This window comes from Misgurnus anguillicaudatus, chromosome 5 (genome assembly GCF_027580225.2).
Source record: "Misgurnus anguillicaudatus chromosome 5, ASM2758022v2, whole genome shotgun sequence".
NCBI lineage: Eukaryota > Metazoa > Chordata > Actinopteri > Cypriniformes > Cobitidae > Misgurnus > Misgurnus anguillicaudatus.
In genome coordinates, this window is record NC_073341.2 from 4,868,039 (window position 1) to 4,887,530 (window position 19,492).

A 19,492-nucleotide genomic window follows, 5' to 3' on the forward strand; every position below is an offset into this window, starting at 1 on the left:
GAGATTACTTATTGGGTGGCCTTTTTCCAATACATGAAGTTGATCAGGCGACACCCATGTTCCCTCCGGAGGCCACTGAATGTAAATGGTAAGGCAATACCTTTCTAGTGCATTTTTATGAGGTGGTTTAACAATTCTGTCATCATCTGGATGCTGACTACACTGTGGTCTATGGATATCATTACAAGCCAGTAATATAAAATGGAATGATATTAATTTTATTGTGAGGAATGTTAAAGTTTAATTGAGTGCAGTGAACTTTGTAAATTATCTTATTAATGTTTTCTAGGCAAACTTTCACAACATCTGGCTATCAGATGTTTCAAGTAATGAGGTTTGCTGTTGAGGAGATTAATAACTCAAGCACCCTGCTGCCCAATGTCTCTCTGGGTTATGAAGTTTTTGATCATTGTTCTGACACTAAGAATTTCCCTTCAGTCTTCAGTTTTATCTCACAGAACGGATCAATAAATCCTCAAGAAAAACTCAACAGCCATCAGACTAAAGTCATTGCTTTAACAGGACCTTATGGAAGCACAAGAACTATTACTATTGCACCACTGATCACAATGGACCTTATACCACTGGTAGATTGTTTATATATTTAGATATGTAATATTGCATATAGTTTACATGAAGTAATACAGCTACTTTATGTTTATGTATATAAGATCCTTATACCTATATATATATATATATATATAATGTTTGTATTTTTATTTTGCTTGACAAATTTACTGAAATATAAAATAGACTGCTCAGTTTCTAGGGAATTGTGTATGGACATTTTAGATAAACATTTTACATGCAGGTGTGACGCCTTTTTTGCAGTGCTAAAAAAATTAGAATGTTAGAATTGTTTAAAACTTTTGCAACAGATTAGCTGCTTTCACATGACAAAATTTCACGCTGGATTTCCACCGACTGTGGAACGGCTGCGGAGAGGCGGCAGAGTCAATCGGTTTCCATTCAAGTCAATGTGTGTATTTCCACTGACTGCACTCCGAAGCCATCACAGCTCCGGCCATCCGCAGCCTTCAGGAACAAATACGCAGAGCTTCTATTTTTGCCGGATGCCGGACAGCTTCGCAGGGCAGAGCCATGACTATATCGCGTGATCATACCTGAATTCGCAAGATCTCGTGTCATGATCTAGCTGGTCCAGCAAAACTTCATAATTTAACGTCATAATGGGCGGAGACAGAACTAGATGTCGCGCAATCATCACGTGAATTTGCGAGACCTCATGGGTCCTTGTCACTAAAATTCGGAAACTGGTGGGTATTGGCGGAGTGTGGAGCCGTAACGGAGCCGATCTGCAGTTGCTCTGCAATTGGTGGAAATCCAGCGTCAGGAGTGACAACCGCCTTTACTTCAGGTGTGAGCCTGGAAATGTCCTGTTCACACAAAGATTCCGCATTTATTTTCAGCAAAGTATTTTTTTTTTTAATATTGCTTTACAGTGCTGTCATCTTGAAGGTTGGCTGTGCATAAAATTACAAAGAAAATCTGAACCACAGTTTGCTCTCATCTTCATGCAACTGTAGAGACTAAAATATGGGTTTAACAACTGTTTTCTGGTGCCATGTGAAAATAACCTTAGATATAATCTCAGTTTTTGAGGGAACTCCATGCTGCATCATGAAACAACACTTTGGGAACACGCCAGCAGCGTGCATTTACAGTACGTAAAATCTTTGTACAACTATTCAAAGCCCTTCTAAAGGCGCAGAGTGATGACGTCACAAGTGATGGCAGAACCGGAAGGTATAAAAGGGAAGTGCAAACAGAGCATACTAGCTCCTGCAATTTCAGCAAGTGCTCTATGTGAACTGTCTGTCCAAATATTTTTTGTTTGTCTTAGAAATATATTAGTAAAAAAAGCCAGTAATTTATAATGTGTTACTCCTTGTGCGTGCTTCTTATGGGCACAGGTACACATTAGCTTTGTTTGGGAGTGGAGCACTTCAGTCAGCTCTTCAGGGGGCTGCGTTGTCGAGAAAGCACATAGCCTGTGGAAGTGGAGCATTTGATCCGTTTCCAACTGGCTGTATATTTTATATATCTGCACCGAGGCAGCGTGGGGTTCACAATCTTGGGGCTCGCAGTTAGATGTTGCTTTCTCTGGCTTTGGAATCCCTGCCCGAAATGGCGTCCCAGTTTTCCAAAAAGAACTTCAAATTTTGATTCGTCTGACCACAGAACCGTTTTCCACTTTGCCAAAGTCCATTTTAAATGAGCCTTGGCCCAGAGAAAACGCCTGTGCTTCTGGGTCATGTTTAGATATGGCTTCTAGTTTGACCTATAGAGTTTTAGCCGGCAACGGCGAATGACACTGTGGATTGTGTTCACTGACAATGTTTTCTGGAAGTATTCCTGAGCCCATGTTATGATTTCCATTACAGTAGCATTTCTGTATGTGATGCAGTGCCGTCTAAGGGCCTGAAGATCACGGGCATCCAGTATGATTTTCCAGCCTTGACCCTTATGCACAGAGATTGTTCCAGATTCTCTGAATTCTCTTTGGATGATATTATGCACTGTAGATGATGATAACTTCAAACTCCTTGCAATTTATCTCCTTGAAACTCAGAAAACTATTTATGCCCAAACATGTTGCCAATTGACTTAATAAGTTGCAAATTAGTCCTTAAGCTGTTCCTTATATGTACATTAAAATTTTCTGGCCTCTTATTGCTACCTGTCCCAACTTTTTTGGAATGTGTAGCTTTCATAAAATCCAAAATGAGCCAATATTTGGCATGACATATGTTATTTATATTCTATTGCAAATGAAATACAAGTTTATGAGATTAGTAATTTATTCCATTCCTTTTTTACTCACAATTTCTACAGTGTCCCAACTTTTTCTGATTTGGGGTTGTACAAAAGAACAGAAATTCCAATCTGTTCTTTGCACTTAAGCCAATATCTTTGCCGTATTCTTCTTGTTTTAGTTATTGTACATTCTGATATAACGAAAAGTAGCCTAGTTCATCCTCACAACTGCGAAAATGCGTACGTCAGAATTTGTCAAGTTGTAAAGTAAAATTGTGTGTGTGACTGCGTCCGAATTATTTTCGCATAAACTTACCCGTGTCGTGTGCAAGAGCTTGCGACGTCCGACCGTCAGAAATCGCACCATGTATGCCCATCTTTAGTGCTTCTATAATAATAATTCCTTATTAGGTTTCAGATTATTTCTTTGCCCTCTGTGTTTAAATTATAATCTGACTCCAATGTAAAAAGTATAAATTTTATTCTGATGCTGATCACAATTTATATTTACCATTGATATATTTTCATTCTCTTAATTATTTTGAATTAATTACATTCATATAGAGAATAAGATGTAATTCTGGAGGTGCTAAGGCAGTTCCATACAGCTGCGAGTAGAGGCATTCTCTTTCTACCTTAAAATAAAGTCAGAGGTATCCTCCAGACTCACTAAAACTGAGGATCCATCTATGTTTTAGGTTGAGGTAATACTGTACTTCATCCAACCTACAACGGGGGGCATTACTTCATCTATGTTTTCGGTAAGGAAATTACTCGTAATCTACACCCCCTCCACTTTAAGACCCAAGACAGACTGCATTATTTCAATATACTGATAAACACCCAGCTGTTTATGTTCACTTAAACAAGAAAGAAAACTTTTAGGCTATGTTTACATGGAAACAATCTGAAAAGAAACAGCAAAAGTGGCGTTGCGTTATCACTTTTTATTCTGCGTTTATACGAGCATTTTGAGGGGGAAATCTGCGTGCATATGGTGACGCAAAAGTGTGGGATTTTCGATGTAGTATGTACTCCAGGCGGCTAGGTGGCAATGTGAAGCACTGACACACAACAACACCAAGTCCGTGTGCCTGCATACAACCTTCTTCCTGGTTCTCCCAGGTCTCGTCCAAAGCCGTCTGGTTTGCCTCCGACGAATTGGCGCATCAACACTTTCACTGAGGTAATTAATGCGCCTTCTCTGATCAGTAATACTTGCTATATGGTATATTTACCAGAGCTACTATGGCAACTTGAAGGTCCGACGTATGGAAATAATCTGACATGTTTGTTGTTATTTTCCTGAACTGGCGCATGCCTGTGACGTAAACGTGTATGCGACGAGAGCCACCGTAAGCAGACTTTTGCGTTTTTACTCTTTAGACGAGAACGCGACGGTAGATTGTTTTTAAGATTTCCACTCTGAAGGGTGGTTTCACTTTTTTGCGTTTTTAAGACACTGTGATTGTAAACCAAGACCGCGTGCGGCATCTGGAAGTGCTTGCGCAGCATTACGCACAGGGCATAAACATTATCCATAATTATCGAACTGTCATTATCTGTTTTGTTTTTAATCGGGGAAATTTATATCTGGATAATTATCATTATCGAATTATGGCCCAGCACTACATTCCAATGAGGAAAAATTACTTCTTTCCATTAATTTAGAGGATTGTTTGATATGGGCAAAAAAGGATCTATGAGGTATTGTCAGATTTTTTTACCCACCCTGTCAGTCAAATGCAGATTCGGCAGATACATGTACGTCACCTTTCAAAACACTTGTGAAATACGGCGCTTTATTCAGCCATAGTCATGTGACTTTGGTGTTTCGAATCACTTCGTCACGTGACATAGTGTTTCGAATCACATTTCAGAACAGTGTTTCGAAACATTTATGCTACGGGACCTCGACACAGTGTCGAAGCGTCAGTTTCGCGGCAGCCACCCCTACTTTTGTCAGGCTTTGTTTAATGTATTAGTATCTGCTAGAGTTTCATGCCATATTTTTTTGTTTGTTCATGATGTTTTGCTTAAAACCATGATAAGGTATACTTGTGAATTTATATCAAAATATTTAAATAAAATGTAACACAGCCATGACATTATGACCATCTGACTAATATTGTTCTGGAGAAAGCATCATATTATTACAGTCTGAGTAATATATTTTGCATAGATTGTGAGCCATTTTAACATTTATCACATCATATTAAGTTTTTAGCAGATTAATTCTCATTTTTATTAAAGTTTTACTACAAATAAAATACCATGGTGAGACCATAGTGCATTTGTGGTTACAACAAATAAAAAATATGCTTAATGTAGTTAAGTGTAACATTCAGTGTTTATTTTCTATTTTGTTGCCACTCATGCACGCTTATTTTCCAGTCAAGTTTTTTTAACGCTAGCGCCATCTTTTATACATTGATGGTATTGCATCAAATGAGTCAATCTGGACCAAAATCCTATTCTGTTTTAATATAATTATACTGTTTAATATAATTATAAGACCAGATTTGGCCTGCGGGCCCTAGTTTGTCCACTTCTGCTGTAAACAACTTATTAGAAATGGTTAATAGAGGCGATTTCATTAGCTTATGAGGTGTGTTGTATGCCTTCACCTCCACTAGTTAGGGCACATTCAACCAGGAGTATGGCTTCATCTCAGGGCTTCTTGTTGGAGGTATTTATACAAGACATGTGCGATGTGGTAGGGTGGTCTTTCCACCACACGTTTATAGGTCTTACAGTTTAGACCTCCCTTCCTTACCTAGTTCAAAGGTTCTTATATCCTGAATTGGTGCGTGGTTCAATTTCACCACAGGACAGGAGTTATATTATGGCATAGTGTGCATTGTTGTTATCAAAGTGTCATTTAATGATGCAATGTGGAGTTCCCTTGAAATGGAATGTCTTGGTAACACATTTAACCATGGTTTCCTAAGGGAACGAGACGCTGCGTCTCTTTGCATAACTCCATATGCCTGTAGTGCTTGCTTCATGTTTTGAAACTAGAATGCCCTGCTTGCACTTATCTTTAATACCTTCAATTTCCACCGTCATTTGTAATGTCTTCGTTCTGCGCCTTTATAAGGGCTTGGAATAGTTGTACAAAGATGTTATGTGAGTGTACACTGCCATTTTATAATGCAGCTTCTCGTTCCCCTTCTAAGGGAACCATGGTTACATACGTAACTGAGACGTTCTTTTGAAAATCTAAAATAATTTTATTCAGAGTAGTAGTAATGTATTTTAATATTACTGTTTTTCAATGTATATTTAATTAATTAGTTTTATATATTAATCAAATATTAGATCAGGATTTATTTATTTAAAAAAAACTTGCTTTACTAAACTTTTAAACAGGAACAGGCCCATATATATCACAATGCTAAGCAAATAAAAATGTTCTTCTCTTTCAAAGGTGAATTATGGAGCTTCTAGTTCTGTATTGAGCAATAAACTTCTCTATCCAACTTTTATAAGAACAATCCCTAGCAACAAAGACTTGATACAGATGATTATTCACATCATACAGTGGTTTGGATGGAACTGGGTTGCCTTTCTTGGAGGCCCAGACAATTACAGTGAAGATGGCCTAAACCTTTTTTACAAGTATACTAGTGATACTGGCATTTGTTTGGCCTATCAGGAGACTCTTACAATCCAGGGAAACTACAACCAAACACTTAAAAATATCAATATGTTAAACATCAATGTTATTGTGGTTTTCGGATTGCCAATATATGCAGAAAACATAGTGATAGCTGCTATAGAAAATAACATCAGAAACAAAGTCTGGATTGCAAGTGAGACATGGTCTATGGATCAGCAGCTTCTAAAAGAGCCAGGAATTGAGAAGATTGGAACAATAATTGGCATTACAGATAGATTATTATCATTGCCTGGATTTGATCAGTACATTTACAAAGTCAAAGCAACTAATGAAGATAATAATGGGGATGTTGAGAGTGACGTCCAGAGTAAGATATGCAATCAAGAATGTAAGGAAGGTGCATTGTTGACCGTGCAAAATATTATAAGTGAAAATCCTACATTTTCTTTTGCCATTTATGCTTCAATGTATTCCATGGCTCATGCATTACACAAAGTTCTGCAGTGCAACACGAATGAATGCAGCAAAAACATAACAGTTAAACCACACATGGTAAGTAAATTATTATGCCAAAAATATACATTGACATACAATTTCTAAAGGTATTCTCTAATATATTAAAGGGCCTCAGTAGTCAATATTTTATTCTGTAAAACTCATCTTTGATCATTAAGGTGACATACTTTACATGCTATTTCTTGTGAAAAAATATTCATGCCATACATAACTTAAATGTAACTCTACACCCTTGTTTTATATACTATATGTAGAACCAATAATATGCAAATTAGTCCCTGCCTCTAGTCACAGTAGCTTCACTCACTATCTGATCCACTCAATCAACAGTAGTAAATGCGACAAAATGGCAAGTGCAAATATTGGTTTAGTTTAATCATCTACTGTTTCAGGTTACACAAACCATGTTCCCATCTTCAACATCAGAGTCACAAAGTTTGTGTAACATTAGCAACACATGATTAGCTGTTTGGTAACGTAGTCAAGCCGAAGGTTAGTCATATCAGTTACAGTTATGTGTTCGACGTTGTAATGAGCGATACATAAAACGCATTAGGAAGAGTGAAATATACAAAGTAATCTGATTACTTTGTATATTTCACTCTTCCTCCTGTTAAATTGATACTCTGGCCTATAATGAAAATTACCCCATGATTTACTTAACCTCAAGCCATCCGAGATGTATACGACCATGATCTTTTAGACGAACACAATCAAAGTGTCCGAAATATCCTTGTTCTTCCAAGCTTAGTAACGGTTGTAAATAGGGATCAGGGAACAACTTCTTACTTTGAAGCCCAAAAAACGTATCCATCCTTTACAGACATAATCCACGTGGCTCCAGTAGGTTATTAAAGGATTTTTGAGGGTAATCGATGTGATTTTTATAAAAAAATCCATATTTAGTTAATTTTTCATTCATTTTTTGCTGGAGTATCGCTTCAAAACCTCTCTGGTTTGTAGTATAGTTAATGATATGCATATGCCAGGATTGTAAGGACAAACACACACACACACACACACACACACACACACACACACACACAACAGATCACCCAGGAGTCATGACAAGGATAAGTCCAGCCCTGCACATTGACGTGATTGGTTATAAGTTTGTGACCTAAAAAGAGGCTCTTTTTTAAATTGTCATTGGTTATAAGTTTGTGACCTAAAAAGAGGCTCTTTTTTAAATTGTCTTTGGTAAAATGCAGTTTTATTTTGTAAAGGACTTGTTAGAGATCAGATTCAGAACGATGATCATAACATTCGCAGTATTTACTGTTTTTGGATCCATAGATGGTTTAGTGTTTTATAAGTTGGGTAAGAGCGACACCTAGTTGAGGATAGCAGAAATATGGATTGCTGTAAAACTCGTTATTGGCAGGTAAATGTTTTCTCTTAATTGACAAGATAAATCGTCAATGGTGGGGAAAGAGTTAATCGTATAACAAAAATCTTTGTGTATCTATGTATAAATGTATTCATATATTTATAATAATGTAATATGTTTTTGGACACATTTTCATTATAACATATTACTATAGATTCTGAGAGAAATTAAGAACTTGGATTTTCCACTAGTTGGACGTCAGGTGAAATATGATATTAATGGTGATACAACCACCAGTTATGCTGTAGTGCTCTGGCACACGGAAACAAATCATTCATGGATTGAGATGGTGGGCACTTATGACACATATCCAGAAACCATTTTTACCATCGATAACTCTCACATGCCCTGGCGTAACAATACTTCTGTGAGTTGTTTTGATGAGCTTTATGTATTATGCTAGATTGTCTTTAGTTTTTAATATTCTTTTAACACTGTTTATTGTTCTATCAAGGTTCCTTTCTCAAACTGCTCTGTTGAGTGTATGGAGGGATATTCCAGGGAACATGAGGGATTGCATGCTTGCTGTTTTCAGTGTAAAAAATGCCCACAAAACACTTATGTGGACTATTCTCGTAAGTACTTTAAGCCGTGATGAATGGGTCCTTGATGTTTTATCTTGTTTTTAGTCCATCCTAGACAATACTGTAGGTGTGGAGCTTTTTGAGGTAATGTTTGTTTTTAAAAATAAAATTTTCTTGCATTAAGTCTTTCGCCGCCATTGACGAGATATCTGATATGTCAATATTTTCCAATCCAATTTAGCCGATACTCGATATACAGTAGTGATGTGCGGGTCTGCGTGTTTTCCAACCCGCAGGTCCCGCTTTTATGAAATATTTGGCCCGCCCCGCAACACTGTATCTATTTTTACAACCTGCACCGCCCCGCACCCGCGACCATTAAAATAGACATACTAGGCATTTGTAATGTAAATAAAATGAAGCTTTATTTCAACCTAAAAGTGCTTGGAAACAGCCATTACATCACCCTGTAAACTGGCAACAACATACGCGAATGAACCATACAAACCAGCATGGTCATAATAATATAGAGATAGGATAATGATAAACATTTTCAACATTTACAAAGCAGCGTTTGTATTATCTATTCACAAATTCCCTCCCTTCATTTCTCCCGCAGATCGTCTTTTCATCTTTTATTTCTCCGTTTGTTTTGTTGTTGCGGCTGGCAGCGGGAGCTACTTGGTGCTTCCGTGACATGATGCCAAAGGTTTGGGGATATCAAGTTACGTTGCGCAAGTTACGTTGGCACGTAGGGCTACGTAATTTAACCTTATCAAAGAACGTCATAAAATATAAAAATTTATACAACAGTTCTTTTTGGTTCTCGAATCTGATTGGCTAAGAGCTATGCGATATTCTACTGATAACGGCACAGTAACCGCTTCACCTTTCGTATCATTCCGTCACCTAGTGAATGGAGGTCCTTTAACTCTTCCACCGCCATTGACGAGATATCTCGTCAATCAAGAGAAAACGCTTCCCCGCCAATGACGAGTATTTCCGTCTTTCTGCAATACCGCTATTATCCACTAGGTGGTGCCCTTCCACAACTTTTTAAAACCAGAAGTATTGCTCTGGCCTATGGCAAGCTGCTGCATGTCCGTGTCTGTTTAAAGATCGCTCTGAATGGGATCTCTATGAAAAGTCCGTCACAAAATTGGAATTATCTCTGCCTTTTGCTCAAAATGTGGTGTTTTTGCAGAAACCTACCCATATTCAAAAGCTGATTACAAAAGAACTGCTGAAGGTAGGATGAAACGTTTTTTTTTTTGTTTGAAAGCAGAGGGTCTGTTCTTTCATTTGGTATATTGTATGTTTATATATTTGAAGAAGAACATTTTCTAGAAGGCAATAAACTTTTGTGAAAATCATGAAAAACGCTGGCGCTGGCTGGCAACTTTTTAAAAAAACGCTGGCGGTGAAAGAGTTAAACAGGCTCATCTCTGAATGGAAAAACTGCACGCACACAGACACACACACAGACGCGCTGTTTTTAAACACTTTCCGTGTGTCTCATTAGTTCACTAGCTCGTAAATCAGTCTGTGAATCCCAATCGTAAGTGATTATTTCGTCAAAGATCAGCGCTCTTGGATGTTACGTTAAACTTAATGGAAGTAATGTCTTGTCACATCGTGTGGACGATTAACACTTTGAAAGAGGAATGTAAACAATACTTTTTTCTGGAGCGATCTCTCTTCTCAGAACGCAAAAACACTGTGGAACTGCAGGTAAGCACCGCAGCTTTTAAATGTGGACATTGATCATTTATTTTATCGTGACGTGACTATTAAAACACGTTATGAAATATCGCCACTGATATATTTATAAGCTAGGGTGGCCATTCGTGCCAGTTCCGCCGGATACGTCCCGAACATGTTTTCGTATTCGTTCTCCGGAAGTCGCGTTGCTCGACCGCATACGTCATCGAGGTTCTCACATTTCAGTTAAAATACATTAGAAAATTAAGATTTATTTCTTTTAAGACATAGGGCCCTATCTTGCACCCAGCGCAATTGACTTTGTCAGTGACGCATGTATCATTTGTATTTTGCACCGGCGCACAGCGGGTTTTTCTCTCCACAGACGCACGTCGGCAAACTAGGGAATGAACTTGTGCTCCCTGGGCGGTTCAGCGCAAAAAAGGAGGCGTGTTCCGGGCGCAAACCATCCCTGATGCTATTTTGCAGTTTCAAAAAACAATTGCGCCACTGACAAAAAAAAACTAGTCTAAAGTCAGTGGCGCGAAGCCCCAAACCCTTTCAGCGGTGAGGGTGGACGCAGCGATGTCCTCTGCTGGCGTCAGGTCATGTGTAGAGGCAGATCCACCTCCCGTTACTCGGCGTGCCCGATTTATCCTGGCAAGCTTGGGATTCCCCCATCTCCTGATATCATTGTAGCGGATGCCAGCTGATGAGACAGTTATGGCTATTTCCTCTCACGTCTGTTTAACCTATGCTGATTTGGGCGGGTTTCTCCTGTCCCCATACAAACAGCTTCTCTGTCTTCGACTGCTCTTAGAAGAACGTGGGTCTCCTCGGCTGTGAACCGCTCCTGGCGTGCGCCTGGTAAATCCGTCATAATAATAGCAACCCGCCATGGAACTTGCGCCCTTGCGTTTAAAGGGAATGTTGGATAGCGTTCTGATTGGTTTATTTGACGTGCGCCCAAACCACACCTATGAATAATGAACCTATTCAGACCAACCCCTTATTGATTTGCACTGGCGCAAGAATTTTTCTCCCACCGGGAAAATAGCAACAGCGCCCAAGATCCGCCCACAAAGTCACTTGCGCTTCACACTTGCGTTTCAGATCGTTAAAATAGGGCCCTTACAATCATTGTAGTTTCATTCTTACCTTGAAATGTAACGGTTGCTTTTCTGACATTAAACCCGAAATATTAAACCTTGATGACGTATGCGGTCGACCAACGCAACTTCCGGAGAATGAACCCGAAAACATGTTCGGGACGTGTCCGGCGGAACTGGCACGAATGGCCATCCTATTATAAGCAGCATGCAAAAACATCTCCCTGACACTTATAAAAAACAGTTTTATATAGTACTGACAAGAACAAAGTCTAATAATAATCGAGTGCTCGTCTCGCGTTAAGATTAAATGGGAAAGCAATAGTAACATTATATAAATATAGTTTTATTAACTTTTACCTCGCGCCAAAACAATAACAACACAAAAGACACTAAATATGAATAAGAAACCAAGTAATAGTTTCATCATGACACCAAATACTGCTGATTTGATCTCATTTTTGACCATCAAAAACAGAGAGGGCCAACATCAGAGCCAGGGAATCCCTGACAGAGATGTAGCCCAGAGAGGGCGGTGGTCAGCGGGGCGACTGAACACTGACGTCCGCTCATGCTCTGGTTCTCGTACCGAATCTTCCTAAGCAAGCGTTCAAACAGGCGCTATCTTTACTAATCGACTGCAGATTTAAATATAATACATATATATTCTACATATATATAATACATATATATTCTCGACTGAACTAATCTTAAAACTACACCTTGTGACCAAGAAACGGTAATATAAAGAAACGGCTACTCCGTCCATTGAGTAGCCTACGGCCTCGTGCCTCTGGCCTAATCACAGCCGTGATGATATAGAGCTATATCACACTCCTACTCGAGCGATATTGCTTAAATATATTCCCAAATATTTAATATATATGCTACAAGGAATTAGACGCAACATACCTGTTTTTTTAATTTTGTTTTTAATGTCAGTGACGCTCACAAACACAACCATCTGTGGGATATGTGTTCTTGTCAATTACTGATACTGCTCAAAAACACGCACAAGTATGGGATATGTGTGCTTGTCAATGACTATGTTTACAGTAAGTAGGGTTTTTAAGTGTTTTATTAATCAAAATCAATGTCTTTATTCATAAATATGTCCTCGTTGGTGTCAAATGACCTCTGCCAGTGACCTGACTTTTCTTAGTAAGGTTAGAATTTCTTCTCTTTACATTAAACAGGTAAGTCCAAGGAGGCTTCCATGTAATTCCATCATATTGATAAACTATAATAGCAGAGAGGGACAAAAAGCACTAGCCTACCAATGCGTTTCCACAGTGCGTTTTCATTCAGAACACGTGAATCAGCTGACACGGACAAAGAGATCAGTGAGTACATAACCGCTACCGTATTTGCAACACGCATTTGGAAAAGCGAGGCACTATTCGTTTGAATGCAACTAGATGGGGGTAAATCCTACTTAATGTCCCTTTAAGATGTTTACAATACATGACTGTTCACATGCAGTTTTTATTTTCTGATTATTCACTAATGATTGTGCTTATTATTTATCAATATCCCAACGCAGAGCACACATGAACTCACATATACTGTCCACTGTTTTAATTTACTTATGCTGAATAACAAACACGTTCTTATTGATGAAGTGATGAAGACAGAAATATTATGACAGTGCCTGTAACAGTTCTTTACGCTACTGTTGCGTTATTTTAGCTGATTCTGGATAATGGAGACTGCTGAATGACAAACACGTTTTTATGGATGAAGTGATGAAGACAGAAATATTATGACAGTGCCTGTAACAGCTGTACTGAGTCACACTCGCAATACTTTGAAGTCAAGTGCAGATCAATCTGCATAGCACTGCAAAAAAGTAATACAAATAAGATTATATAAAATAAACTTTTCAGGAGAAAATAATAGAATTTTCAACACAATAAATTTTAGGGTGAAAAGACAAAGACTGTCTATCTTAAAAAACATAAAACAAACAAAAAGACATAAACAAAACCCTCTAAATCCCCAAATAGTAATCTGTTATTCCAAAAAATCAGTGCAACTGTACATTTGTAGAACATAGCCTGTAGCTGTTCAGCTGTAATCTTAACAGTGTATTACTAAATGTTCGCACTCTTTTCTTGCTGTTTATTTTTTTCAGGAGACCCTTATACCTGTTTTCCATGTGCAGAGAGTGAATGGTCTGATGAGGGCAGCACAACCTGTAAGACACGTGCTGTTGTCTATCTTCACTTCACAGAAATCCCCTCCATTCTTGTTATATTTTCTACTGTATGCCTCATTGCTCTGCTCATTTTCATCTTTTGTCTTTTTGCTTACAATTACAACACACCAGTGGTGAGATCTGCTGGCGGCAACCTGTGTTTCCTAATGTTGGCGTGTTTAACAATGTCTAGCATAAGTGTGTTCTTTTTCTTTGGACAACCCACATCTGTACATTGTGTGTTGAGAAATTTTATATTTACATTTTTCTTCACTATCTGTCTCTCTTGTTTGACCGTTCGTTCCTTTCAAATTGTTTGTGTCTTCAAAATGGCTGCAGAGTTCCCTAAATTACACAGCTTGTGGGTAAAGCACAACGGCCAGTGGCTCTTCATTATGTCGTCTTCTCTCATTCATTTCATTTCTTGTGTATTATGGGCAACTGTATCACCTGACAATCCCGTCAGAGATTCAATTACTTTTAATGACCAAACTATGCTTATTTGTGAAAGGAGAAACACTGTAACCATCAGCATAGCTTTGTTCATAAGTTGGTTTCTTGGTTTCCTGTGCATCTCATTTTCTTACATGGGAAGAGATCTGCCAAAAAGTTACAATGAGGCCAAATCAATAACTTTCAGTCTGCTTATGTACTATCTGAGCTGGATTATATATTTCACAATATATCTCAGCTTCAAAAGCAAATACGTCCTGCTTTTGAATGCACTTGCCCAAATAAGCAGTATATATGGAATTCTCTTCAGCTATTTCATACCAAAATCTTACATTATGTTATTTCAACCAAAGAAAAACACTGCTGCATACTTTCAAACATCTATTCAGAATTACACACAAACCATTAGTAGAAGTTGAATCACAATTGACATGCTACCAATGCTGCCAACTACTGAGTTCAATTACTGATTGAGATTTTCTGCCAGGGAAGGGGGTTTGGCGTCTTGGGTATTCTGATCTAACATATTCAGTTAGTCGTTATATTTTATTTACTGTGAATATATTGAGAAAATATATATTGACTGTAGCTTGAACTGCTATAGTGTAATATGTGCTTCATCCAGGGCAATCTCATCTCGCCATGTTTTAAACAACATTTTGTCAGTAATATTAACATTTGATTAAAGGGGTTACTAGATTTAACATTATAAAACAGGCAGTTCTGGTTCTTCATTCTGATTGGTTGAAACGCCTTCTAAGCCATGATAAAATACCCCGGTAAACCCACGGTTCAAACCGCATTACATAAGTATCACTGCGCCACTATTGTGGCGTACTGATTTATGAAAATAAACACCACAGTCTTTTTTAATTTGTTTTTTTAATTTGTCTACAATTGCACAATTAATGGCAATATCCAGATAAATGTCAATAAATATCGTTGAGTCATCTCATCAATAAAGAGAAAACGTTCCCTGAGGAGTTTCTACCTCAAATTCATATTTCCTCTATCCATTGGGTGGCGATCTTACCCAACTTAAAAACTGATGCATTCACTTAACACTAAAAACAGCACTAAAGTTTTGATCAGGCTCTGAATCTGATCTCTTACAAAAGTAAAAAAAATAAATTATCTCCACTTTTAGCTATAAATTTGAGAGGTGATAAGAGAACAAATGAAGGTTTTTTAAGTGGAGGGTCTGTTCTTTCATTTGATGTTTTATGTTTCTTTAAAGAAGATCATTTTTCGGGAAGGCATTAAAATAAAACTGGGTGGCAACTAAAAAAAAGCATATTTGATCATCACTTCAACAGTTGCACAATATAATTGTTAATGTATAAATTAGATGAATGTGGAATTCTAAAAATAAACACCACAGTCTTAAATCATATTTTCATTGTGTCTTTGCTGCGTCTGTGTTGGTTAGGAACTGCGCTCTGTTTCAGCCACACTTCATTCTGAGGAACTACTTTGTTTGGCGGAAGAGTAATATTTGTACTAATATAATTACAATTTATTTGTGTTTCATTTTATGAAACCCTGTTATGTATATGAAGTAACCGTTTTATAAGAGCAATAAGCCCCATCAGAAGAAGTGGGTTACAGTGCATTTTATAACAGCTAAGGGGCATTGTTAGGCACTACACATTTTGTAAATCAAAATGGGTTGCTAGCTGAAGTAAGATTTTATTGTTCTCATAATTAACCCTTTCCCCGCCATTGATGAGTTATCTCATTAATTAAGAGAAAACATTTGCATAAAAAAGTGTTTCTAATGTGGTTTTATGTATAAAAAAGGTTTCTAATGTGGTTTTATGTTAATCTGTAATACCATGATTATCCACTAGATGCCACACTTACCCAATTTATAAAAAAAACCCTGAAGCAATTTTTTTAACTAATTTTAAACTCTATGTATGTTTTGATAATAGTTATGAATCTGATCTCTAGCAAAAATCCTTCACAAAAATGCAATTATTTAGGCTTTTTGCTAAAAATAGTATTTTTTTTAAAGAAATATAAGAATTCACACAGATATAATTGTCAGGGTTTTAGTTCTGTTTAGTTTGTTTTCATTATTGTTCATCATTACTGCTTGTGTTTTGTTACCTTTAATTAGAATCACCTGTGTTTGTTAATTATCATCATTAGTTACAGCTGTTTGTCATTATCACTCACCCTTTATAGTTTGCCCTCATGTTCCTGTCCATTGTCTGATCTCGTCTGCATGTACCGTTGTCATCGTGTTTTGCTGTCTATCGTCATTAAAGTCCTGTAAGTTTCTGTAATCCCTGCCTTTGTCATCTTTTTAGTTAAGAGAACTGTGACAATAATCTGGTATGTGAATGTTTGGTTAACTGTTGAGGAAAAATATCTACAGTCTTAAGAAACATGGTTCCCTTTCAGTCGGTCACTACGACGTCACGTCGTGACCGACGAATTGGGAACTCGCATAGAGAGACCAATCAGCTTCGCTTGTATGTAAAAGAGCCAATGAATGTTGGCATGCAGTATTTGCATAATGCTGGCTCCACCCCGCCAGGTGGGTATAAATGCCAGCAGCAGACTGCATTCAGTAGCTTTTCGCTTCGGAGCCATCAGCTGTGTACTGCTGAATCAGAAGTAACTTGTGTGTTATTTAGTAGGAACCTGTGCGTGGTAGTTGGCGTGACAGCGCTACAGCGGCTTCCACTGCCTGCGTTCATTTTGAGTTTAAAACCAGAGAGTGTGGTTACTGTTCCCCTGTGTGCTTCATCTTCCATCTGCACTAAAAGAGTAGTTTCCTCACAAAAAGAGCTGCACAGTGATTTGTGTCTTTTTAAAGACTACATTTCTCTGTGCTCCACGGGCGGTTTCACGTCTTTTTAAAGATGGCGTTCCGTCCGTGTGCTTCTGGATGCGGTCGATATAAAGGACCGTCGGATGGTCACGATCGCTGCCTCTCGTGTCTGGGTGTTACACACGCTGAGGCAGCGTTCGTGGATGGTTCATGTTCCCATTGCGGGAAGATGACCATCTCGGAGCTGAAGACTAGGCTGTCTTATATCTTGGGTAAGACGCCCCCCGTCCCGCTGCCTCGTTCGGTGTCGACGAGCTCCGGGCTGCCACGGGTGACAGTGGGAGTGCTCCCCGCAGGGAACCAACCCTCCGGGTCCTCTCACTCTTCAGCTCCGCTGCCAGCTGAGAGTTCGGAGGGAGGTAGTGGACCGAGTGTACCACACCTATCCTTCGGCTCTCCCGATGAGGACCGTATGTCGGTCGCAGCATCGGAGGGTGGGCAGTCACTCTCGGATGCCGGCTCGGACCCGCTGCCGCCGTCGGGGCTCGTAGCGCAAACCGAGTCAGATCCGGAGATGGCTGCCATGCTCGCTCGGGCGGCTGAGACGGTCGGCTTCTCGGGGCGGCTCGCGCTGGTCCATCCCGCTCCGCCCCGGTTCCTTTCTTTCCCGAGGTGCATGAGGAGCTTACGAGGTCGTGGACGGCTCCTTTCGCCTCCCGTAATCGGCCTTGTAAGCCTTCCCCCCTCACCACTCTCGACGGCGGGGCCGCCAAGGCTATTCCAACCGTGGAGCGGTCGGTTGCGATGCAATTGTGTCCAGCCACTGCTGCCTCGTGGAGGGATAAGCCGTCCCTGCCCTCGCGGGCTTGTAAGTACTCGTCCGCTTTGACGGGAGCTGCTTACAGGGCCTGTGGGGAAGCGGCCTCAGCCCTGCACGCCATGGTGCTGCTCCAGGTCCATCAGGCTAAGGCACTGAAGGACCTGCACGAGGGTGGTCACGACCAGACAGCCCTTAAAGAACTGCGTGCGGCTACCGACCTGGCGCTACGGGCGACCAAGGTCACCGCACAGGCTGTTGGGCGTGCGATGTCCACCATGGTGGTCCAGGAGCGCCATCTCTGGCTGTGCCTGGCTGATATGAGCGAGGCGGACAAGACACGGTTCTTGAACGCCCCCATATCCCAGGCCGGCCTCTTCGGCGATGCGGTCGAAAGCTTCGCCCAGCAGTTTTCGGCCGCACAGAAGCAGACTGAGGCGATCCGTCACATCCTGCCTCGGCGTCAGCCTGCTGCTACCATCACTGCGCCAGGGCGTCCACCGGCGGCTGCCTCCGGTCCCGCGCCGCCCCAGCAGCGACCTAAGCGGCGTCGTGGATCCGGTCGTCGGCAGGGCGCCACGCCCGTCCAGGCTCCCGCGAATCCCGGTAGGAAACATAAGGGTAAGCGGCCCTGAGACGGGCCACCTGGAGATGGCGAGGACTGCTCTTGGGGAGACGGTGACCGCACCGCTCCCTCCCCCGGAGGAGGGCCGGGTGGAGAATCTTTTGTTACAGTTAATTTCTGTTCAGCCGGCTTTTCAGCCGGCACCCACAACTTCACCAAAAGAGCAATTTCCTATTCCTTCTCCAGGTTATCAGAGAGTGATGAGCATGCAGGGTGGCCCTCTGGAGCCAACCCGCCCGCTCATTCCTCCTTCGCCAGCAGACGTGCACGGGCATCCTCGCTGCCCCGCCGTCCAACAGCGGAGCCAGCTGAGTGTTCCCATACGCTCGCCTGTCCCCTCACGGGCGCCTACACAGGGCACCGCTGTGGGCAGCTCGGCTTCGCTTGGCTGCCCCACTGTGGGTACGTCTGTGGTGCCTTTAGTCCCACTCGTACGGTACCTGGAAGCCTGGTCACAGCTCCCCAGCCCGTCGCGGTGGCTTCTGCGCACCATCAGACTCGGCTACGCGATCCAGTTCGCCCGGCGTCCCCCCAAGTTTGCGGGTGTCCTCTTCACCACGGTGAAAGATGAAGATGCCCACGTCTTGCGTGCGGAGATCGCTGTCCTTCTGGCGAAGGACGCGATAGAGCCGGTCCCTCCAGCCGACATGAGGTCGGGGTTTTACAGCCCCTACTTCATAGTACCCAAGAAAGGCGGTGGGTTACGACCGATCCTCGACCTGCGTACTTTGAATCGTGCACTTCACAAACTGCCGTTCAAAATGTTAACGCAGAATTGCATTTTTCAATGCATCCGTCCAGGGGATTGGTTTGCAGCCATCGACCTGAAGGACGCGTACTTTCATGTCTCGATACTCCCCCGACACAGGCCTTTTCTCCGCTTTGCGTTCGAGGGGCGAGCATATCAGTACAAAGTCCTGCCCTTCGGGCTCTCCCTGTCCCCCCGTGTCTTCACGAAGGTTGCGGAGGGTGCCCTTG

The 19,492-nt window shown here is 40.8% G+C and overlaps 2 protein-coding genes across 2 annotated transcripts; both read left to right on the top strand.

The window, feature by feature from the left end:
* The first annotated feature begins 204 nt into the window (after nt 1-204).
* LOC129413371 (taste receptor type 1 member 1-like) lies at nt 205-9,088 on the top strand. Its single transcript, XM_073867338.1, has 4 exons — nt 205-587; nt 6,209-6,952; nt 8,461-8,673; nt 8,761-9,088. Exons 1-4 carry the CDS (start codon nt 279-281, stop codon nt 8,899-8,901), a joined length of 1,407 nt encoding a protein of 468 aa, XP_073723439.1. The 5' UTR covers nt 205-278; the 3' UTR covers nt 8,902-9,088.
* A 3,726-nt stretch (nt 9,089-12,814) lies between these two features.
* Nucleotides 12,815-16,648, top strand: LOC141363816 (taste receptor type 1 member 1-like). The gene has a single exon (XM_073867339.1). The coding sequence runs from the start codon at nt 13,738-13,740 to the stop codon at nt 14,707-14,709; it is 972 nt and encodes a 323-aa protein (XP_073723440.1). The 5' UTR covers nt 12,815-13,737; the 3' UTR covers nt 14,710-16,648.
* The last annotated feature ends 2,844 nt before the right edge of the window (nt 16,649-19,492 follow it).

Coding starts and splice junctions, on each gene's coding strand:
- LOC141363816 (XM_073867339.1), top strand. CDS start 13,738: ATGTTCGCACTCTTTTCTTGCTGTTTATTTTTTTCAGGAGACCCTTAT.
- LOC129413371 (XM_073867338.1), top strand. CDS start 279: ATGTTTTCTAGGCAAACTTTCACAACATCTGGCTATCAGATGTTTCAA. Junction 6,953..8,460: donor TAACAGTTAAACCACACATG/GTAAGTAAATTA, acceptor ATATTACTATAG/ATTCTGAGAGAAATTAAGAA. Junction 8,674..8,760: donor CCTGGCGTAACAATACTTCT/GTGAGTTGTTTT, acceptor TGTTCTATCAAG/GTTCCTTTCTCAAACTGCTC.